Source organism: Lichenostomus cassidix, chromosome 14, assembly GCF_008360975.1.
Source record: "Lichenostomus cassidix isolate B80296 chromosome 14, HeHo_3.0, whole genome shotgun sequence".
Taxonomy (NCBI): Eukaryota; Metazoa; Chordata; class Aves; order Passeriformes; family Meliphagidae; genus Lichenostomus; species Lichenostomus cassidix.
The window spans coordinates 1,287,043-1,309,704 of NC_139495.1; the positions used below are offsets into that span (position 1 = coordinate 1,287,043).

Genomic DNA, 22,662 nt, shown 5'->3' on the forward strand with positions numbered 1-22,662 from the left:
GCCGGGCTCAGTGGTGCGGGCGGGGCGGCGCGGGGCCGAGGCCGCCATGGCCGCCATGGCCGGCGCGGGGCCGGGCCCGGCCGAGGGGCCGTGCGTGCTGTGCTGCGGCGAGCTGGACGTGGTGGCCCTGGGCCGCTGCGAGCACCCCATCTGCTACCGCTGCTCCGTGCGGATGCGGGCGCTCTGCGGCGTCCGGTACTGCGCCGTGTGCCGGGAGGAGCTGCGGCAGGTGAGGCCGGGCCGGGCCGGGCTGAGGGGCTGAGGGGCTGAGGGCCGGGCGGGGCAGCGATCGGGGAACGACTGAGGGGAGTCGGCGGGACGGACAGCGCGGGTTAGCCGCCCTCCGGCCCGCTGCCGGGCTGCCGCCGCCGCTGGGCGAGTGGGGAACGAAACGGGAAGAAAATGGAGTTTAGAGAGAATGTTGATGGTTTGGAGTCAGCAGGGCTCGCTCTGGCAGCACAGGATGGAGGTGGTATCTTCTGCTCCAGGAGGTATCCTCTCTTAGGAGGGATTATGGAATCGTAAAATCCTGGGATGGTTTGGGTGAGAAGAGACCTTAAATCTCATCCAGTGCCACCTCTGCCATGGCAGGGACACCTTCCGCTGTCCCAGGCTGCTCAAACCCTGTCCAGCCTGGCCTGGGACACCTCCAGGGATGGAGCAGCCACAGCTCCTCTGGACAGCCTGTTTCTGGATTTATAATGCAGCTTTTTCTGTAAGAACTGAAATTATTTACTGTGTTTATGTCTCAGCCTTTCTGGGCTGGGGCTGGTAACTCCAGCTATGCCCTAAGTGTTGCTGCTACCCCAGGAATCCCCAGGCTGGGAATGTGTGCTGGGGCAGGCAGTGGTAGATGACTCCTGTAACACCTCAAACAGTTGGGAACGAGGAAATTCCCCTAGAGGGGTAGATGGTACAAATAATTTGTGTTGTGTGTTTTGCTCCTCGCTTTCCCGGGAGTTCAGGAAAGAAGAAACAGGAGTTTCCCTGCCAGAGTCTTAAGCTTTGAGTCACTTGTCGCTTGGAGACTCGAGGTTCCCGTGTGATGCTGCAGGAGGTGGGGAGGAGCTGAGGGCAGGGCTGCTGCCAGGCACTGCCTGTGGAAGAAGGGGTTGTGTTGGTTGAGGATATTTACTCTGGGAACAGCTGTGGGAGCAAAACAGACCAGAAACATTTTCTAATCTCGTTCAAACTCCAAAGGCCAGGCTGGGCCAATCCCTGGCAGGTTGATAAGGTGTCCTGTGGCTTTGCTGACAGCAGGGGACAGTGCCTGGAGGTGGTGACAGCTGGCACAAAGCTCTGTGGGCGTGGGCAGCTCCAGAATTCGTGCACAGAGCTTGCCTGGAATCCCCCAGCTCCTGCTGACCCCGAGTTGTGTCCCACAGGTGGTGTTTGGGAGGAAACTGCCGTCCTTCTCCTCCATAGCCCTTCAGCAGCTGCAGCATGAGAAGAAATACGACATTTATTTCCTGGATGCAGAGGTGTATGCACTGTACAGGTGAGCTGGGGCTCCTCCCTGGCACGTGGTGGGGCACGGGACGTGGCAGGAAGTGTGTGCAGAGGCAGAGCAGGGCACTGGAGCTGCAGGGAGCTGGGCTGTGAGTCACCTGGGCAGGTGCTTTTGGCAAGGTGAGAGGCTGGAGCAGGGCAGTGAACACTCAGCAGCTCCTCCAGGCTGCACTGTTGGATTCACCAGCACAGCACACAAGCTCTGCTCTCTCTCAGTAAAAGTCATTTTTTGCATCTTTAGCAGCAGCAAACTCACTGAAAACCCTTCCATTCCTTGTATGGTTGCTGTGGAAATGATAAAGAGTTAATTACTATTGTAATTATTGCTGTGCTGAGTAAGGACTAACCAAGCCCAGCTGTGCCAAATATTGCATGAAGAATAACATTGTCTTCTCACAAAGATCTTAATTCTGAAGGGGAGAGAAAAAAGGTGAAGTAAAAAAAAACAGTGCAGAATAAAAATGTGGCGTCAGCATTGTGTTCTACAAATATTTTTCATAACAATCTTAATTGGGAGGTCTTGAGATAATGGAAAGAGGAGTGGAAAGGATGAAGCCATGCTGGCAGCAGAACCTTTTCCTTGGAGGATTGGGCATTCTATTCACCCTGATTTGGGCTGAGAATGCAACTTTGATACATTTACAATTTTGCATGACTTGATATTTATGAAAATGAGGGAGTGGGAGTTGCCCAGTGAGACCAGTGCTCAGCTCTTTTTGGGAATCATTGTGGGGTGGAGTTCTTCCCTCCTTTCCTAATACAATTCTTTATCTCTCCCCACTGTATTCCTCAGTTTCTGACAGTGGAAAGTGTAATGCAATTGGAAGGGAATGTTGCTGGAATCAGCTGGATCTCCAGCAGGGGAAGGGTTTGTTCCAATTTACTCAGTTATGCACTGGCAGTGTGGTTCTCACTCTGTGGCTGCTCAGCTCTTCTCCAGCAGTTGGAACCTCGGTGTGATTTGGTTCCATCCCATCCCTGACATCCAGCAGAATTCCTGGAAAAAACAGCTCACAACCCTCACCACAGATTGCAGGGGGAGCCCTAAAGCTGGAGCCCTCTGCCAGGGATGGAACATTTGTGTTTTGATCAAGGTGCTGAGGGGGGATTGGATTATTTTTGGGAATCTCTCTCATCCCCTAGGAAGCTGCTGCAGCACGAATGCCCCTTGTGCCCGGATGCAAAGCCCTTCAACACCTTTGCAGATCTGGAGCAGCACATGAGGAAGCAGCACGAGCTCTTCTGCTGCAAACTCTGTGTTAAGCACTTAAAGGTGAGCTGGCCATCTGCTGGGATGTGTGGGAAGGAGGGGGATTTCCCTCCATGACCTCCAGGAGTTCCTGGGAAGGATGGGAAAGCAGAACAGCATGGATTTATTTAAGTTCCCTCTGCCTGCAGTGAGGCCAGTTGGTTTATTTTAAGTCTTTCTCCTTCCATAAACTGATTAATGAAGAGGGCCTGGAGCTTCTCCAGATTTTAAATTAAACCCCACGGTGTTGTGCCACCGTTGGTTCATGCCAGGTGAACTGGAATTTGCTGCCAAAAAGGATGGAATCCAGGAGTGAGCAGGCTGACCTGAATGAACTCTAATAAGTTTTGGAGCTGAGTTGAGTCTTTCCTGTGGTCTTGGAATCCTTGGAGCTGATGGAAGGGAAGTGGGGAGGGAGGGAGGACCTCCTTTGGGTTGTGGTGTCCTTTGAGCTCTGGTGAGATGTCTCATGCTCAGTGTAACCAGCACTGAGGGAACTTGTTTGTCATTTCCTCTCACAAACAGTAGTAATACTTTTTATTAATGCTGCTTTTTAATTTCAGAGATTTTTATTTCAAAGGAAAAAGTTCCATGTTACTTGCACCCACTGAAAAGAAGCTCTTAAACTCATGGAAGTTTCAGTCCATGGCAAAGCCAAACAAACCTTTTCCCAGTCCTTGTCTAGGCCAGAAATAAAGGATATTCTGTTCTCAGATCTTTTTGGCATCTCTGGAACCCTTTCTACCAAAATAGCTCATGTAGTGGGGACAGAGGGTTGGCTTATGATACAGAATTTGTTCACTGGAGTGGATCCTCTGTGTGCAGCTATTTGGGGTAGTTACTGTGTGAGGAAAGTAAAACAGCTCTCTTGGTGTTTATGGGTTTTTTTAAATTTGAGAATGCAAAATACTGTTTGTTCATAAATACATAGTTAGGATTTCTACCCCCCCCACCAGAGCTTATAATTTAAACTTGTTACAGTATAAAAGGATTCCAAAGGGAAAAAAATGTATTAAATCAATTCCAGTGCTCAGAGAAATGCAAGTTAGATTGAAATTGGATCCATCACTTGAATATTATTTCCTGTCCACCAAAAATTTTAGGTGTTGGTTGTCAAACTGCAGATCTTCCACTCGGACACAACCCAGCTTGTTCCATGTGGTGCTGTGTTCGTAGAAAATAACCCAAATCTATAAACACAAACCTATTAACACAACACCTGTCTGTCCAGATCTTCACCTACGAAAGGAAATGGTATTCCAGGAAGGACCTGGCCCGGCACAGGATCCATGGGGACCCCGATGACACCTCCCACCGGGGACACCCCCTCTGCAAGTTCTGCGACGAGCGCTACCTGGACAACGACGAGTTACTGAAACACCTGCGGAGAGATCACTACTTCTGCCACTTCTGTGACTCTGAGGGGGCTCAGGAATACTACAGGTATTGGGGCAAACAGATTCTTTACAGGACTCCTTTCTCTAGCTTAAATGTTGAGGTAGAATTGCGTGGGTCTGCTTTGAATTTTGGGTGTAGCAGTATTGGGTGATAGTGGAGGAATGGTAGCAGGTTGGCTGCAATGTTTCAAACAAATAACCCAGAAATTCACTTTGAGTCTAGTTCATGCTTGAAAATTTTCTTTATTAAAAAGAATATTTTTTTTAATTAACAAGAAATTTTTTCGTTTGAAGAAAAAATAAAAAGAAAAATAATTTAGAAATAAAAAAGAAAATATTTATTAAAAGAAAATTTTAATAAATTCTGCATTCTTTAATAAATTCTGCATTCTGCAACCTGACAGCAGCTGTCTGGTGTGTGATGGTGGACAGGATGAGAGTAAACAGCCTCAAGTTGCACCAGGGGAGGTTTAGATTGGATATTTGGAAAAATTTCTTCATGGAAAGGTCTGTCAGGCATTGGAAAGGGTCACTCAGGGAAATGGTGCAGTCACCATTCCTGAAAGTGTTTAAAACCATGTGGGTGCTTGGGGACATAGTGGTGAACATGGTTGATGCTGGTTGATGGCCTTAAAGATCTTTTCCACCCTTAATTCTGTGATTCCACGATTCTAATGCTCCAAAGTTTGTGTGCAAAGGAAGTAGAAGGATTTCTTCTGTTGTGTGCACAGCTGGATGTGCTGAGCATCAGTGCCTTTGGTTTAACACCAAAAATCTTTGCTGGGATGGAAGGAATTCTTTTTCATGTGCACAGCTGGATGTGCTGAGCATCAGTGGGTTTGCTTAACACCTGGATGGTGCATCAAGGTCTGTGTGAAGCATTGCCAGCTGGAAAACATCCCTGGGGATAAGAACAACCCAACCTCCAGCCTTGTCCTCTCATCCCCTGACAAGACTGGCTGTGTCCAGCGGGGAGGATCAGCTGTGTGCTCTCTCTTTTCCCAGCGATTACGAATACCTGCGGGAGCATTTCCGCGAGAAGCACTTCCTGTGCGAGGAGGGTCGCTGCAGCACGGAGCAGTTCACGCACGCCTTCCGCACCGAGATCGACTACAAGGCCCACAAGAGCGCCTGCCACAGCAAGAGCCGGGCTGAGGCGCGGCAGAACCGCCACATCGACCTGCAGTTCACCTACACCCCGCGGCATCCCCGCAGGACCGACGGTGGGCAGGGCTGGGGGGCACTGAAGGGCACTCCAGGGTTAGGGAAGGACTCCCTGGGAGGGTGGGGAGGCACGGCTGTGGCTGCTCCATCCCTGGATCAGGGCTTGGAGCAGCCTGGGGTTCACCTACACCCCACGGCATCCCTGCAGGATGGCAGGGATGGGGGGCACAGATGGGCACTTCAGCATTCCCTGGGAGGCACAGCTATGGCTGCTCCATCCTTGGAAATGCCTGTGGTTGAACAGGGCTTGGAGCAGCCTGGGGTAGTGGAAGGTGTTCCTGCCCAGGAACAAGATGATCTTTAAGATCCCTCCCACCCAAACCATTCGGTGACTCTCATTCTCTGAGAGTTTTCAAGAGCGCCTGGTGAATATTTCATAGCCATGAAGAAATTCTTCCCAAAGAAGGTGAATGAGCCGTAGAACAGCACCAAGAGGCTGTTGAGGTTGAGAAGCTCTCTTCAGCCTGAGAGGCTGTAGAAGTTAAAAGATAACCAGAACTTGCCCAGACAAAGCCCTCTGATGTAGTTTGAGAGCTGGCCTTGGTTTGAGTAAAGGGCTGAAGTAAGGCCCTTGATGATATCCTTGATGATATCCTTGTGATATCCAGACATCCCTTCCTACCCGAACTGTAGGATTTTTTTCCCTTGTGTGAGTTTAATGAGGATGCGTAATTTTAGGAGAACTGCTGACTTGGTCATCGCAAAGATATGAAAATAATTTGTTTGAACCAGCATATTTTTGCATTTTTCAGGCACAGTGTGATGCCCACATTAGAGAAATAACTGAGAGTGATCATCCCTCCCTCCTGTTTAGGTGTTGTAGGTGGAGAGGACTACGAAGAGGTTGACAGGTTCAACAGGCAAGGGAGGGCAGGCAGGTTGAGCAGCCGAGGGAACCAGCAGAACAGGAGAGGCAGCTGGAGGTACAAGAGGTGAGTAGCACAACATTGTGTGGAGTTTTATTCCCATTTAGTGTTGGCTTTTCCTTGGCAATTCACAGGATTTTGGTGGATCAGGAGGAAGGAAGTGGTACAATATCTGGAGGCCTCCATGGTGAATTCTTAGCTGAGAGCTTCCAGTCCAAGCCTGTGTCCTGGCTGCATGCGTGGTCATTGTGGAATTATTTTGTGTGAGGTTTCAGCTCAGGAAGCAAACAATATAGCCCTCGATGTGTGGGTTAAATAAACTCAGAACCTTAAATTAATTTCAGCAGCTGTTTTTGTGCAAACTTCTCTGAATAGGATTTTCTGAAGTAGGTGACAAGTCTGTGCAGGTTTATGGAGTTTTTGGTCTGGGTAACCATGAGATTCCTGTTCTAAGGACCATGCTTTTCATTGAACTAACAGATCTCTGTGTGGCCAGACTGAGTGCTTTGGAAAAGGAAGAGGGTTAAGTATCGAAATGAACCTTTGCATTTCTATGTCTCTTCATCCACACCAGACCTGAGTGCTTTTTACATCCTGCACATCTTATTTTCTTCTTTTTCTCGCTGGATGGGCAGCTGGTTCATTACTGGTGATTCCACTGGGGAAAAGTCCATCCCAAAACACTGTTGGTGTCGCATGTGAATCGTGCATGTGTTGAGAGTTCACACCCAGCCATGTCTCAAAGAGTTGCTGTGGCCTTCAAGAGTGATTCCATACGTTTGGAAATGAACAGGAGAGACAGGTGCCCCCTGCATCCGTGGTACTCTCTCTCCCAGTTCACCCTTCTGGCTTCTTCTGGCCTGGATTGTTATTCCCACACATGGAACTTGGAAATGCAGGGGGGAATGTTTCCTGGCTGGGGTGGATTGCAGTGGTGGGGCTGGTTTAGGATTCTCAGCAGGTGGCAGCACGAGATCAGGGATGTCACCGGATGGCAGCACAGAGCTGAGACTGGAGCGAGGCACTGCTCTCTGCTCCTTGCTGTTTGACCGAGGGAATCTGCCCTGTCCTGCAGGGAAGAAGAAGACAGGGATGTTGCAGCAGCAGTCAGAGCATCTGTGGCAGCCAAACGGCAGGAAGAGAAGAAGAGGGTGGAGGACAAAGAGGATGGCAGCAGCAGCAGGGGGAAGAAGGAGGATTTGAGGGATTCTGACGTGCTCGGCTCCAAACGTGTGCCAAAGTCTTCAAACGATGTCACAGGTGAGTGTTGGACAGGTCCTGCAGCTGCAGGGCATCTCAGTTTCTGGAAGGTTCCCTCAGAAAGTTCTTCGTCACCCTTGTTTTACTCATTTAAAGTACCATGAATTTCCTGTGTGCCACACCATAATGGGGAGCACAGTTAATTGAAGGAAATAGTGATGCATGGGTTTAAATTGTTCCTCTGGAATGTCAGTTAATGACATCATCAGCTGCTGAAAATAGGCCTTGGTGATGCTGCTGTCATGGTCATTGATAGCCCCTGCTCTGGAATGAATGGGTTTGGACTGAAAACATGTCTTTGCTCTTTCTGTCCCTGTTCCAAAAGAAGCAGCTGCTAACGGAGTGCTCAGCCAGGACGACTTTCCAGCAATCGGCTCTGCAGCAGGACCTCTCCAAGGGTGAGTCTGTGCAGGGCTGCAGCAGGGACAAAGCACATTTAGAAACTGATTGATGTTCTGCATTTCTGGGGAAAATCATTTCCCAGATCATCTCATCACTCCAAGGCTTCCCCTGCCCTGTCCCATCCTGCCTTGAGCTGTTTCTGTGCTCCTCACCAGCATGAGCAGCACTGGGTGTTGCTTCAGCTCCTGGCTTGATCTTAGAATCATGGAATATTGGAATATCCCACGGAATACAATGGAATAGAATCATGGGATATCCTCAGCTGGAGGGGACCCACAAGGATCATCCAGTCCAATTTCTGCTGTGCCACCCTAAGTGACAGTCTGAGGAGCAGTGGAGAGTTTGTGCTTTCCCTTGGGGTTGTGCTGCCTTAGTAACTCCAACCCTCTCTCTTCCTCACAGCTCTGCCCAGCCAGCTCTGGTTAAGCTTAAAGAAGAAGATTTCCCAAGCTTGTCCTCATCTGCAGCTCCCACCATCTCATCAGGAATGTCTCTGACCTACACGGCGACTGCCAAGAAAACAGCCTTCCAGGAGGAGGATTTCCCAGCTCTGGTGTCCAAAGTGAAGCCCACCAATAAGACAGTAACTCACATCACATCTGCGTGGAACAATTGTTCCAGTAAAAACGTGGTCAAAGCCATGAGCAGCCCCTGTGTCAACCAGCCAGCCAAAAAACCATCCCTGAACACCTCCAAAGGCAGTAAGAAGAGCAATAAACTCTGTGAGTCAGACGAGGAGGACGGCGGGGCTGGCCTGACCACCCAGGAGATCCGCAGCGCCCCGACCATGTTCGACGTCTCGTCCTTGCTGGCAGCTTCTACCTCACAGACTTTTACGAAAGTGGGCAAGAAAAAGAAGCTGGGGGTTGAGAAGCAGAGCCTGTCGTCCCCTCGCCCACCCCAGGAGACATCATTCCCCAGGCCAGCGATGGAAAAGCCCCAGGAAGCAGAGCAGCTGTGCAAGGTGTTCCCTGCTGCTCACGGCCCTGACAGAGCCACAGCTGTCGTGAATGGTCACTCGGAGAAACCTTCAGCTGGCTGTGGTACACCCAAAGAGCCCCCTGGCCTTAAAAAGCCCCCAGTGACTAACAAATGCCCTTTACCTCAGGAAGACTTCCCAGCTCTTGGGAGCTCAGGATCAGCCAGGATGCCCCCGCCACCAGGTAAGCATGGAATGAATGAGAGCTGTGGCGTGGTTTGGGTGGGAGGGATTCTAAAGATCATCTCATTCCACCCCATCCATGAGCAGGGACAGCTCCCACTAGCCCAGGTTGCTCCAAGCACTGTCCAACCCGGCCTTGGACACTTCAGGGATGGAGAAGCACTGCTGGGCATGGCCAGCTTAGCTTGGAGAGAGCCCAGAGAACACATGGATGTGTTGTGGCTCTGGTGTGAGGTTCTGCCTCCAGGTTCCGGGTTGGGTTCTGGAGGTAAAGGCAGCCTGGCTGTCACAGAGGGGCTGGAATGCCCTCTGGGCATCACCTCTGCCCCACAGCTGGAGGTGTTTGCACACTAGAGGTGGCTCATGGATGAAGAGATGGTTTTTCCCTGTCCCCAAGGCTGACACATCCATGTGTTGTGCTCCAAGAGCTGCCTTGGAAGCTGCTGCAGGCAAAGGGAATCTCTGGCTGTGTCCTGTCCCTGCTGGCACTTGTCACTTCACTTCCTCCTGTGCTGGCTGAGGTTTCCTGCCATGCTTTTAGCCATGACCTTGTGAAGGTGGAGAGACAGCAACAAACATGACTTGGAGTGGTTTTTATGGAAGTGGCATCGCATCGGGAGGCGCCAGCTCTGCTGCTTGTGCAGCTCCTGCTGGGAGAGGCCAGGCCAGGCCTGGTGCCTCCTCCAGTGATTTGTGTTCACTTTAATAATGCAAGAGTGTTTTTCATTGTGACTTGGAGTGGGCTTTCAAAATTATTTTCCATTGAAAAAGTAAATGAATAATTAAAGCACTTTCTCTGTAGAGGAACATCAGCCACTCTCAAGTGCTTCTTGAAGATTTTTTTTTTTTTTTAGGTTTTCTCCAATATAGTGATGTCTACACTGCAAACTCCTCTCGGTGCTTCTACAGAGTGTGTCAGGACTGGTGTGGGTTTTAGCCAGGGGTCTGTGGGTGTTCTAACTCCTGTCCCTCCCTTGCTTCCCTGCAGGCTTTAACTCCGTGGTGCTGTTGAAGAACCCTCCTCCGCCTCCGGGCCTGTCGGTGCCTGTCAGCAAACCCCCGCCGGGCTTCGCTGTCATCCCAGCCTCCACCATCTCTGAACCTGTCACTACAGCTCTGAAAGAGTGAGTCCAGGGCCTGCTGGGGCTATTGTACACATCACACCCCTCTGGTGTCACAGGGGCTTCAAACAGCACACACAGGGTCACTCTCAGCAGGGCCAGCCGAATGAAGATTCCCATTGGGAAGTCCTCAGGTGCTGTGGGCTGGATTCAGGAGAATTACATCAAACAGCCCTGTGTAGTTACAAGTCTAAGGAACTAAAAACCTGTGCAATGTTTTGGCTGCTCAGACCTTGGTCTATTCTAGATTTATTTGGAAATCTGCAGCTCCAACATATTCCTGCATATTCCCATTGATTCTGTCAGAGTCCCTGGAGCAAAGTGCTGAGCTGTGTCCTCCTTGGGTGCCTTCACTGCTCTCATCTTTCCAGTAGCTCCTCTAGTCCTTCTGGGATAGAAAGAGCAGTTTGTGGGAAAAGGGGAAGGAAAACTTTGTGTCAGTTTAATACAGAACTGCATTATCTGTCAGTTTATTCACGGTGAGGTCTTTGCTCACATCTTTTGAGTGCACCCAGCTCACAAAGCAGCTCATCCAGGGCCATGTTAAACTTGGATTTTAACCATTCTGTTAGTGTAAAGCTGGAATCTGATACAGAAATCACATATTTTACCCTGACAAGACAGCTGCTTACAGTAATGCACATGCAGCTGGGTGGAGGATGGATGTGCAGCTGCAAACCAGAACAGCCTTGTGATTTATGTCCCAGGGCATCTTTGTGGGACACAAACCAATGTCAGGGTCACTTCTGGTCTTTCCCACTGCAGGCCAAAATCCTGTCATGGATCATACTTGATACCTGAGAACTTCCAGCAGAGGAACATCCAACTCATACAATCCATTAAGGAATTCCTTCAGAGCGATGAGTCCAAGTTCAATAAATTTAAAACTCATTCTGGGCAGTTCAGGCAGGTGAGTGGATTCCCAAAGCCTCCCTTGCTGGCAGGCCTGAATCCCAGTGGGATTTTTAATCGATAAATATTTTTCTCCTCTAATTATTGCCCTTCCCCATCCCCTGCAGGGGCTGATCTCTGCAGCTCAGTATTACAAAAGCTGCCGCGAGCTGCTGGGGGAGAACTTCAAGAAGATTTTTAAGGAATTGTTGGTGTTGCTGCCAGACACAGCCAAGCAGCAGGAACTGCTCTCTGCTCACAACGACTTCCGGCTCAAGGAGAAACAAAGTTCCAACAAACCCAAAAAGAACAAAAAGAACGTTTGGCAGACAGACTCCCCCGCCGACCTCGACTGCTACATCTGCCCCACGTGCAGGCAGGTGCTGACCCAGCAGGACGTGGTCACCCACAAAGCTTTGCATCTCGAGGATGAGGAGTTCCCCTCGCTGCAGGCAATCAGCAGGATCATCAGTTAGCTCTCCCCAGGCCCTGGCTGGGGATGTGCACCGTTGGAATGAGGTTTGGCAGCGTGGCGTGGCTGGGGGCCGGTGCCGCTTGAGGCAGTGAGAAGCAGGTGACTTGGGAAGCCCTGGTGGGCAGAGGGATCACAGGAATGTGCCAGAGCTCATCCCCACCCTCTGTCTGAGCTCCCCAAATCCAGGGTTAGGGTTAGGCCGAGCTGCAGGGTGGGCAGGCAGGGCTCCTTCCTCCTGGAACATGCAATAGCTGGGAATCCTTTCTGATCTGCAGAATGACAGGGGACACAATAGGGGAATAAGCTTCTGGTTTGGGGGTTTCTTTCTGGTTTGGGGGTGGGGCAAGTTTGTGGATCACTGAAATGAACGGAAGTGGCTTCCCTTGTAACATTCTGATTTTCTTTTGTGCTATTTCAGTGAAGATCACACTAGTCAGGGGTAAAGGTGCAGGAAAGTGCTGCTCACTGGGGTGTGTGACCAGGAGAGCTGCAAACACTGGGCTGCAGAGTTTCCTTTCTGCAAACAGTCAGTTCTGCTGCTTGAAGAATTAGACTGATCTGTGCAAGATTTGAAGTTGCCTCTGACTTTTTGCTGTAAAGTTCTTTCAAGAAACTGATTTTGTAGCCCTGCATGTACAGTAACAGCATTAAGGCTTTACTCTCCGTAAAGCACACGGGAATTTTATTTAATGACTGCCATGTTTCTAATTTCTTGGATGTATTACTGGTGGGAGCTCCCAACAGCATCCTGGGACATTAAATGCTGCTGATCACTGACCATGTTTTCTGCAGTGCCTTTAAGTGCATTTCTCTGTTTACAGTGGTCTGACACCTGCACCTCCCTCGGTGACACTGGGCTGATGTAGCTTTGCTCGTGTTCCTTGGCATCCCCAAATTCCACCTCAGAGGAAGAGGAGGATCTCTTCCTCCTTTGAAGTGACTTGGAGGTGATGGAGTGCCAGGAGACCCCCATGGCTGTAGTTCAGTGTCTGATTCTCTCCCATCTCCAGGTTTAGTTACTTCTAACGCGTAGGAATAAAGCTGAAATTAATTTATGTAATTTTTAGTGACGAAACACAGCTTTTCTAGCAGCATCATTTCTATCAAATCGAGCTCAGAGTATTACCCAAGAGCTACTCCTGCCTACAGCCACTCCTCCTTGCCTTACTCGTGTTATTTTTGCTTGCTCTCAGGCTGCAAAGTGCTTTGGGGTTCTTTTCTTGCCTATTTAAGACTGTTCTGACCACCTGCCCGTGTTGGATTTGGCCCAGAAGGTGGCTGGGGAGGGGGACTGAGCTGCATGGTTGTTCATACACTGCATGAGTCCATGGCAGTCCCTGTTCAGGGTCCTGGAGCTGCTCCTGGCCCCAGGCAGGGACACCTGAGGGGTGCTGGGTGCTGCCAGCTGCCCCTACCTCTTCCAGTCAGCTCCTCTCCCTCTCCCTTTGCTTTGGAAGGTTCAGGGAATTAAATGTCTTCCCTGCAGGAGCATCTTCTGTCTTCCCCTGGGTTTCAGTTATTTCTCCATCAGCAGCTCTGAGTTCCCTGTGAGGTGCTGCTGGGAGTTCCCTGGAGGTGCTGCAGCTCTGGGCCCTGATGTTGCATTTTCCTTGTTCCTTGTGCTCACCTGATCAAATAAACTTATTACCAAATTTTTTTTTTTTCTATTCATTTTTAGCTCTTTATTGAAAATAAGTTGCAGTTGGTTACACGGACACCGAAAATACAGAATCACAGATTGTTCTCTCAAAAGATAGTTTTATATGTATAATATATACAAAATTGTAAACATTTTAAACTTATTTCCATACACAGTCCACTTTATACTACACTGCACAGAGGTTAGTGACAACTGCAACTCCTGGAAGCGTCTGCTCGGACAGAGGTATCTGCAAAGAAACTGAACTTCCCAACCCTCAGCTGGGAGGAGTTGGGAGATTAAAACTCTTAAAGGAGCTGAGGTTTTAATGTGTATTGCAACGAAATCCAGGCAGCTGAACTGGGGTTTCAAGTTGAGACAGTGAGGGTTGGTTCTGAGCCTCACTGGGGTGGGAGAGGGGCTTGTGACACACAGAGGGGCAAAATGTAACTGAGAACGGGACTGGGGGGGACCAGAGGGCCACCAGAGCCACCTGCTTGGGGACAGCACGGGCTGAGAGGAGTCTGGGTATCTTTTACTAAATATCCTTTAAGCAAAGCTTCCACCTTGCTTGAACAGCGTGAAATGTTGGCAAAAATTATGATCTTTTAATATACTTAAATTGCACAATGCATGATGTGGTTACCTCAGTGCTGAGACACTCAGTGTTGTGACAGAGGATGGGCAGAATGCAGCTCCAGGGAAGGTACAGGATTGCTGGAATTCTACTCTTTACACCCAAATTTAGTGCTAACACTGCAGAAGCTTTTGAGCTGGGCTGAGCACAGCATGGCCCTGCCCTCTGGGGAGAACAGAGGGTTATAAACAGCTTGTGAGGATGGCACAGCCCTGCATGCTCAGGACAATCCTGGCATGATTTTGGGACAACTTTGGGACAGCCCTGGCATCCTCCTCTGGGTGGTTACAAGGGAGTGAGTGCTGCTGTGCCACAGCTGGGAGAAAGAGAGGAGAAAGAAGATGAAAATTGATGTTACAAATACCTGAACCCCCAACACACCGTGGCTCTGGTTCTCCAGCCACAGCCCCCTCGGGGTGTTGTGCAGTGACAACCCCACCTGCACAGCCCAAGGTGCTGCCACAGCCACCTCAGGGCGCTGGTGACACCCCACAGCTGTGGGGACACTGGGAAGGCTCCCAAAGGATTCAGGGCAGAATTCCAGGTGTGTCACCCTCCCTCAGAGTGGGTTCAGCTCAGCAGGGCAAGGGCTCCATGGGGCTGGGGAGCTCAACAAACCCAAAACTGGGGTTGTCTGAGTCAGGCTGAGGTGAGCAGATGCTCTCACCAAGGCCAGGCAGTTTGGGGTTGTCCCATCGTGGCTGACATGGCCTTGGCACAGCCACATCAACATGAACTCATCACAGTTCCCTGGAAAAATGCACCAGCTGTGGGATTCCTGCCCATCCCAGTGCCACCCCAGCAGGGATGCCACCTCCCTGCCTGGGGCTGGCACTTTGGGCACAGAGGATCAGAGTCCACCTCCCTCAAGGTGCCTGGTGAGGGATGAGGCTGGAAGTTCTTCCCAGCTATGCTTAAATCAAGGAGCATCTCTCCTGCCTTCCAGGGAGCTCCTCAGGCACCCAACCCTTCCTCCTCCTCCTGCCCAGCAGAGCAGCTGGGTGCCTCCAGCGAGGAAAAGGTAACACTGAATTTTGGGAAGCTGAACCACCCTCGGGAAGCACCAGGAGCTGTGCCAGTGTCACCCCCGTGTCCCTGCTGCTGCTCCAGAGGTCATCCTGGCACGGAGCGTGGTGGGATGTGCGTGTGGGGCAAAGAAAGGCAATGCAGGCCTCGGGGGGACATTCAGAGCGTGTAATATTCAGCATGGGGACACACGGGGCAGGAAATGTCCCGCAGGCAGACACAGCTTTAGCTCTTTACGGTTACACGGAAACTCTGGAACAGTTATATTATAGTTAGAAAAAATACACTGTACCCAACGAACATTATCTCACGTACAATCAATTTAAACATTTAAATTGATTATAATTTTTGCTAAAATATTAACACAAGTACTGTTTGTGCTGCTAAAGTTTCAGTGTTCCCTCTAAGGAAAATATTGCTACAGTTCTATCGTACCCTGTGTTAAAATCCTCGGGGTTTTTTTTTTCTCTTTCCCAGCAAGACTGACTCCACAAAAACCACAAAGATCCCGGAATTCATTGAGGCTGATCCCACACTGGGTTGGGGTGTCCATGGTCAGGAACCTGTGAGGAGCTTGGCACAGCCAGGACCTGGAGCCAAGGCAAGGAATGAGCTTCGCCACCGGCAGTGACCTCTGGGGATGATTGGCTGCTTAATTAGTGCATCGATCCGCTGCTCGTTAATTAGCGCGCTGGTCTGCGACTCAGCAGCAGGAGCGAGCTGTGGCGATGGTGACAGGGAGGGGACAGGTGGTGGCTATTGCTCCTCACCAGGTCGGAAGGCAGCGGCGGCAAGGCAGAACCCCGGGTTGCCGGGAGAGCCAGGAGTCTCCAGGGATGGAGTTTGCCACCAGCAGGGCTGGGAATTCAAATTTCAGCTCCTCTGCTCAGCCCTTAGTGACACAGCCTGGACCTGCTGCCACACGGGGGTGGCAGGTGGCTGACAAGGACCTCCTGGATTTCACACGTTTTGTTCTTTTACAAGGCAGGAATTTTGCAGCTGAAACCCCAACCTGAGCCTCTTTCCTGGATGCTTTTCACTGACTCTCTTCCCACACCATTTCCAAACACGAGGCCGTGAGCCCACACGGGATGGACTTTAATGGCCTGTGAAGCCTTTCCAGCTCCCTGCCTGAATTCCTCATTTCTGGAGACTGCAGGGTGACACACGTGTCCCCACCTGGGGCTCTGCTGCAGCTGACAGATGGTGGCTGCTCCCAGAATAAAAATACAAGTCCAATATTGCTCCTAACGGCCTTGGACGTCGAGTCTGAGCCCCTCAGCTTGGTCCTCACCTCCCCACAGCGAGGACATCAGTGCTGCCAACCAGAAATTCCTCCTGAATTTACAGAATTCCCAATCCCCTGTGAAGGAATGGAACCACATTCCCGCTGCTCACAGGCTATTCCCAATTAGAAATCAGCTCCTGCTGAGCTGCTTGCCACTTTCAAACGGCAGCTTTTTCCATCCTCAACCAGAAGCCATCCAAGTGTAGAAGCAATCTGGATATCGATCCCAACCCCAGCCTGCTGTGCCCCCACTGTGCCTCTAAACCAAGCTGTGAAACACCTGTTTGGATATTTGTTTTGTACAGTAAATATATACAAAGAAAAGTAACACAGACGCCACTTATTCCCCTGTCAATTTGGCACTTTCCATGGAGCCTGGACTGGAAAGCTCCACTCTGCCCACCCACCCTCGATGGATTCTGTGTTAGCTCTGGAAGAACGAGATAAGAATTCCTCAGCTGCTGTTTCCTAAGAGGAAAAGGTGTCCTGGGCTTTCCCAGCAGAGCCAGCGCCCGCTGAGGCTCAGAGGGGACAACGACTCCTCCTGATGTGCTACCAACCTTCCTTCCTCCTGGCTTAGAGGGAACACTGCTTTTAGAAACCCTGGGACAGGTAAGACAAGAACCAATACCACTGTACAGAATTCACTGCACAACGAGCTAATAAAGGGACCCGGCACTGACTCGCCACGGCGGGGGAATGGGGCTGGAGACATTTGGGACCGGGCGGGGCTGGCAGCGCCCCGGGGCCCTCAGTAGGCTGGCACTTGGTAACCTTTGGGGTTGGGCTCTAAGGTCTCGGTGAAGGGAGGGCTCTGGTAGGTCTCCGTGCTCTCCACGCCGCTGCCGCCGGGGTAGCCGGGGTAGGAGGTGCTGGGGTCGGTGCCGAACTGCTCGGTGGCGAACAGGGACATGTCTGTGCCCAGGCGGTACCTCTGCAGCGCCCGCAGCGCCAGCACCACCTGCACGGAGACAGGGAGGGCTCAGCCAGGGCAGGGCTGCAGCCCCACAGCGCCCCGTGGCCATCGGGGGACCCCACAATCCCCCCAGGACCGCACAACCCTCCCAGGACCCCACAACACCCCCAGGACCCCACAATCCCCCCAGGACTCTGTGTCTCGCCAGCATCACACACTCCCCCAGAACTCATGTCCTCCCAGGATCCCCCAACCCCACAGGACCCTGTGTCCCCTCAAAACCCCACAATCCCCCCAGAACTCCACATCTCCCCAGGACCCTACACTTCCCCAGGACCCCACATCTCCCGCTTCCCCCACGTCGCTGCAAAGCACTGAATACATTGCAGCACCCCAGGAAATTGCCACCCTACTGCATTACATCCAAGAGCTAATCCAGCCCCAAACCCCACCAGCCATTTCTGTGGGCAGGGTGATCCCCAAAGCTCTGCCTGGGGCGGGGAGCTCTGGCTGTGCAGCTCTGGCACTGCTGACCCCAATAAACCCATCTGCTGCTGTGGGGAGGGAAAGCTGCCGAGTGCCAGGCCAGGAAAATAGGTCAGTTCTGCCGAGACTCCTTCACCCTTTTCCAGGTTGCTGGAATTGAGGTTGCAAACGGTGGGAGATGTGGGCGGCAGAGCCCCGAGCTCGCTGGCTCTCATTCCGTGAGGCTTCATTAACAATTCAATTAGTTTGTAAATGACAGGCTGAGGAGGCTGAAAAATGCCTGTGGAAGCCAGGAATGGCTTCTTCCCAACCATCCCGGCCATCCTTTGGGATGCAACAGGGGTTTGGTGTCCCCACTGCCCTTCCCTGTGCTGCACTTGGGGATGGAGCAGAGCTGGGATTAAAAGAGATTTATCTGGATAATCATAAAGCAGGGAGCAGTTAAACTAGGGGAGAACCGGAGCAAGCCTTGCTGCTGGAAAGCCTGGGACTGGCTCTTGCCCCAATTCTTTTGAGGCCATATGGAATCAGTGCTCATCCTGGGGCTCTGTGCCCAGGAAAAGCTGCAGAGGGATGGAGTGAACACAGAGCCAGCGCTGCTCCTCCTCACACAGCCTCTGGAGCAGGAGCCCCCTGGGTGGCACAGAACCTCCAGCTCATGTCCAGCTGAGCCCCAGGGTTTCACTCAGCCCTGGCTGAAGTCCCTCTGCTCATGTGGAACAAAAAATGGGAGCAAAGGGGGTTCCTACAAGCCCCTTCTCCATGTGGACAGCAGACAGGACAGTCTGGCATGTCCTACAAGGGAGCTCCCCAAATCCCTCAGCCATCCCATGAACCTGCTCAGTCCAGAGATCTGCTCCTGGGGGCTCTGTGCCTCCAACGAGCCACCCTGGGGCTCTGAGGAGCTCCTGAAATCAGGGCAGCTCATGGCTGGTGACCCATTATTAGTGGGAAAAAACTTCCCAGCCACAGGAGAAAGGGAAGCCTGGAACTCCCCAGCAAGAGGGGACTGAGCAAGAAACCACCAGTCCCACGTGTGGACAACCCGCAGGTTCCTCAGGACAATCCCTCTCTGCCCACCAGGATTCACTTCTCCAAATCCCAGACTCCCCCCAGGCAGGTTTCATTTCCTCTCTCCCCAGCTCAGCTGGAAGCTGCACTCACCCAGATGATGATGGAGAAGAAGGAGAAGGTGATGGCTGCCCGCGCGGCGTCGGCGCCCTGCGAGAAGCCCCTGGTCAGCGTCGTCCTCTGCCACTGGTTTGCCAGGAAGCAGAAGGCTACAAACCACAGGAAGGCCAGGAAACCTGCAGGAGAACAGAGCTGCTGAGTGCTGCCCCTGCCCAGCTCCTCCCCTGCTGCAGGACCCCCTTTGCTGCTGGGCTGACCACTGGTTTTCAACAGGAACGGGAATTTTGGGAGCCGTGGGCCAAAAGGAGCTTTAGGAAAGAGGCTGATAGAAAAACAGAGCTGGGAGGAGATTTGTGGGGTTATCCCAGTGTGTTGCCTGCCCAAATCTCAGCTCAGCTACGCCTCAGCCTGGTCTCAAAGACCCTCAGGGGTGGCACATCCTCCCTGGATGTGTTGGAGAGGGACTTTTCACAAGGGCATGGAGTAATAGGACAAGGGGAAATGGCCTTAAGATGAAGGAGGGTGGATTTACATTGGATATTGGAAAGGAATTCTTCCCTGTGAGGGTGGGGAGCCCTGGCACAGAGTCCCAGAGAAGCTGTGGCTGCCCCTGGATCCCTGGCAGTGTCCAAGGCCAGGCTGGACAGGGCTTGGAGCAACCTGGGATGGTGGAAGGTGTCCCTGTCATGGCAGGGAGTGGAATGAGATGAACTTTAATGTCCCTTCTAACCCAACCATTCTGCAATTCCACGATTCCATGATTACTGAGTGCTCTGCTCATCCCTGCAGAGAATCCCTCTGGGCCTGTGGGACTGAGCAGAAACACTCTGCTGATTATTCCTGCCTGGAAGCCAAGCTGGCTGGGCAAGATATGGCTGCAGCTGCCCTAATTCCATCCCCAGCCACCAGCACTGCTCCATGCCAAGGAGCTCGGGGAGCAGGCAGGGAAAAGCCAGGAGCACACAGGGTCAGCAGCAGGGATGTTTTCCAGCCCTGGGAAGGGGAGCTGCATGATCTGGACCCTCCCATGGTGCTGTTTTAAGGGTCACCATCGCTCCTGGTGTCTCGGATTCCGGGTGTCAGAGCACACGTGGATGTGAGGAATGCTGAGCTGCCCAGCAGCTTCCCAAGGATTGTCAGCACATCAGGATGAGCAGCCAGGCTGCCAGTTCCTGTCTGACTGCAGGGAGACCAGGCAAACCTTCCTTTAGTCCCATTTATTCCCATTTATTCCTGTTGTTCCCCTTTGTCTTGCCCAGTATCCCTAAATATGATAACAAATGCACACAAACATCCATACCCAGTGCTGGAGGCACAGGGCTCAATGCCTTTAATTCAGAATTTGCTCCTAATTGCAGTTTAAGACACATTCCTTGTCTCCTCCTGCAGGCTGAGGCTGGGAATTCCCAGCCGTGGGGCTTTGCCATGGGGCTGCCCTTGCAGGGAGGCTCAGTCAGGCTTTCCTTTCCCAAATGACAGACACCTCACCCCACACAGCCAATCCTGTCCCCAAAGCTCTGCATAAGCTTTTTCACTTCCCTTTAGGACAGTGACTCATCACCAGCATTTAGGACCTCTGGGGTTTATTCCCTAAAGGTCACCTCAGCCCAGGGATCTTTTCTGTTCCCCTGCTGCTGCCAGGGGGTTTTCCCAGCAGTTTCCATTAGGGGAAGCAGGTCCAACCCCGACATTTGGACAGCAGAAGATGCCCACCCTGGATGTGGTGTTGGCTGCAGCTCTGACGAGCAGTGTGAGGTGAGGGTGGGACACTTGTCACCACACCTCGGTGCATCTCTCCCACCTCCAGGTACCTGGGGGAGAATTCCAGGCAGTGGGAAGTCATCCCAGAAGGAGCAGCCCTCAGTCATTGCTCAGAACCACACCGGGGGTGGTTTGGAAGTTGAAATCTCAGAGGTGAAACAAGAGCAGCTCCCGAGGGTTAATCCACCCTTGGGAGCAGCAGGATGCTCAGGGACACAGGGACACCAGGGGCTGGCACTGCTTTGTGGTGGGGGACCTTGTTCTTGTGTGGAACTCAATCCAGTGCAGCTCATCCTCCCTGGCAGAACTCTGTCCCCAGTGCCACCCCAGCCCCGGTGGCACCCACGGGACGGCAGGAGTTAAAATGACATCATGCACAGCCCGCAGGCAGCACGGCTGCGCTGGGTACTGCAGCTGCCAAATCCCTCTGCACCACCCAGCTCTGCGAGGCGCTGACCTTCCTCATCCCGAAACCAGCAATGCCTCCAAGCCACCCATGGGCACTTCTCAGAGGGTTCGTGATGCAGAAATCACCTTCCCCCTCCAGACCAGCTCTGCCTGCATCCCTGGGAAGCAGGAGGATTCCCTGCCAGTGGAGGAGATGGGGTCAGGCATGGAGAGCACCTCCAGCAACACCAGCCAGGTGTGGGTTGATGTTCGGAGGATTGACCCGAATTTCAACCCCTCCAGAGAGGGCTGAGCTGGCAGTGATGTGGTGAGGCTGCAAGTGGCAGCCCCAGCTCCAGCTGGATCAGCACGGCAGCAGCTCCACACCCTCCACACTCCGGGGAGAAGCAGAGTGCCAGGAAGCACCGCAGGAGCCAGGAGATAATGATCACTGGAGGAGCTGCAGACAACAGAGTGCAAACACCAGGGAAGGTTGAGTTACCACCCTGAGCGAGCTTTGTCTCCAGCAAACGCCTGGCTATGGGAACAGCTGGAAGAACAGCTGGAAGAGAAGGTTGTAAGTGCTGTTTTCAGTGCGCTGGCCCTGCCTGAACCCCCACCTGTGCCCTGGTGTTGCCACGCAGTTACTTCCCTGATGCATTTGAGAAAGAAATTCTTTCCCGTGAGGGTGGTGAGGCTCTGCACCAGGGTGCCCCGAGAAGCTGTGGCTGCCCCATCCCTGGAAGAGTTTCACAGGGCTTGGAGCATGCTGCTCTAGTGGAAGGTGACCCTGCCCATGGCACAGGGTGGAACTGGAGTGGCTTTAATGTCCTTTCCAACCCAAACCACCCCAAGATCTGATGACACTCTCATTCCTCCTCTCAGTGGATCCACCACGGGGACAGAGCAGCAAGGAGGCAGAGATTGAGAGCACTGCCAGCTCCCACAGGCCTGGCAGGGAGCAGAGGGCTGGCAGGGTGGGAGGCAGGATGGCAGCCTGGCTCTGTGACACGCAGCAGCAGCCAGAAGATGGATGTGATGTCCCCTTTCCGCCTGAATCCGAGGATTTTGGGCACTGAGCCCTGCAGAAGGGGCTGTAAATTTTATCTAACAAGGTGCTCCAGCACCACGGAAATGAGCTCTGCAGAAGGAGAGAACAGCCTGAACAACAGGCGAGGCAGGGAGGTGATGATGGATGTTTTAATTTGGGACAGAGAGCCATCAGCGATGCTCGTGATGGATAAATCACCTTCAGACTTTGCTAACAGAGCCTGGGAGTGCAGAACCCCAGCTGCAAACAGGGCCAGGCAGCTCCCACAGCAGCTGAGCAGAGTTCTCTCCCAGCCTGGAGCATCCTGCCTGCTCCTGCCTGCAGGGATGAGCCTGGGGGCTCCAGAGGGCACAGCAGACCCGTGGGCAGCCCCAGCCCCACCTGCACAGAAGCTGTTCTGCTCTGCTCCAAACTCGTGCATAAAGCGAAACCTGACCCAAGGCAGCTGATGAAACCACCTCTGCTTTTCTGGAGGCAGAGCAGGAGATGTGGGAGGGTAAAACCCCAGTCAGAACTGAGCTGTGACCACCCAACCCAACCTCTGTGGGTTGCCCACAGCTCAGTGAACACCTCCAGCTGCACAGCAACACGAACCAGTGGGACATCCACTGTCCCCAACCACCACATGTGGCTTCCTCAGTGCCCACTGAGCCCATGGCCGGGTGGCACAACTCCCCTGCCAGCCCTGTTGTCCCCAGCCATGGCACACAAGTCGTGTCAGGCCATGGGGGGAGCGGGGAGGGTTGGAGAGTGGAGGGGCTGAGCACAGCAGGGACCCTCCAGA

General features: G+C 52.4%; 2 protein-coding genes across 4 annotated transcripts in view; one reads left to right on the forward strand and one right to left on the reverse strand.

The window, feature by feature from the left end:
- Window positions 1-13,208, forward strand: ZNF598 (zinc finger protein 598, E3 ubiquitin ligase). 3 transcript variants are annotated; one of them, XM_085074332.1, is made up of 13 exons: window positions 1-229; window positions 1,386-1,498; window positions 2,653-2,782; window positions 3,990-4,201; window positions 5,161-5,378; window positions 6,194-6,311; window positions 6,726-6,767; window positions 7,321-7,505; window positions 7,834-7,903; window positions 8,310-9,070; window positions 10,058-10,193; window positions 10,956-11,100; window positions 11,210-13,208. In XM_085074332.1, exons 1-13 carry the CDS (start codon window positions 47-49, stop codon window positions 11,555-11,557), a joined length of 2,661 nt encoding a protein of 886 aa, XP_084930458.1. In that variant the 5' UTR covers window positions 1-46; the 3' UTR covers window positions 11,558-13,208. The 3 variants fall into 3 exon arrangements, with proteins under 3 accessions (XP_084930458.1, XP_084930457.1, XP_084930459.1); XM_085074331.1 differs by having other exon boundaries at window positions 2-229; window positions 7,831-7,903; XM_085074333.1 differs by lacking the exon at window positions 6,726-6,767 and having other exon boundaries at window positions 2-229; window positions 7,831-7,903.
- The window catches only part of SYNGR3 (synaptogyrin 3), an 18,163-nt gene continuing 8,709 nt past the window's right edge, over window positions 13,209-22,662 (reverse strand). The window contains exons 3-4 of the mRNA XM_085074334.1: window positions 18,713-18,855; window positions 13,209-17,107 (exon numbers count right to left, since the gene is read on the reverse strand). Of these exons, the coding sequence (XP_084930460.1) occupies window positions 16,898-17,107; window positions 18,713-18,855 (353 nt within the window). The 3' untranslated portion in view covers window positions 13,209-16,897. The remainder of the gene's footprint in view (window positions 17,108-18,712; window positions 18,856-22,662) is intronic.

What these genes read in the sequence shown, in the direction of transcription:
- ZNF598 (XM_085074331.1), top strand. Translation starts at nt 47, where the DNA reads ATGGCCGCCATGGCCGGCGCGGGGCCGGGCCCGGCCGAGGGGCCGTGC. An exon ending in GAGGTGTATGCACTGTACAG is followed by an intron (nt 1,499 to 2,652) that starts GTGAGCTGGGGC and finishes CTCATCCCCTAG; the next exon opens with GAAGCTGCTGCAGCACGAAT. An exon ending in TGCTTTGGAAAAGGAAGAGG is followed by an intron (nt 6,768 to 7,320) that starts GTTAAGTATCGA and finishes CCTGTCCTGCAG; the next exon opens with GGAAGAAGAAGACAGGGATG.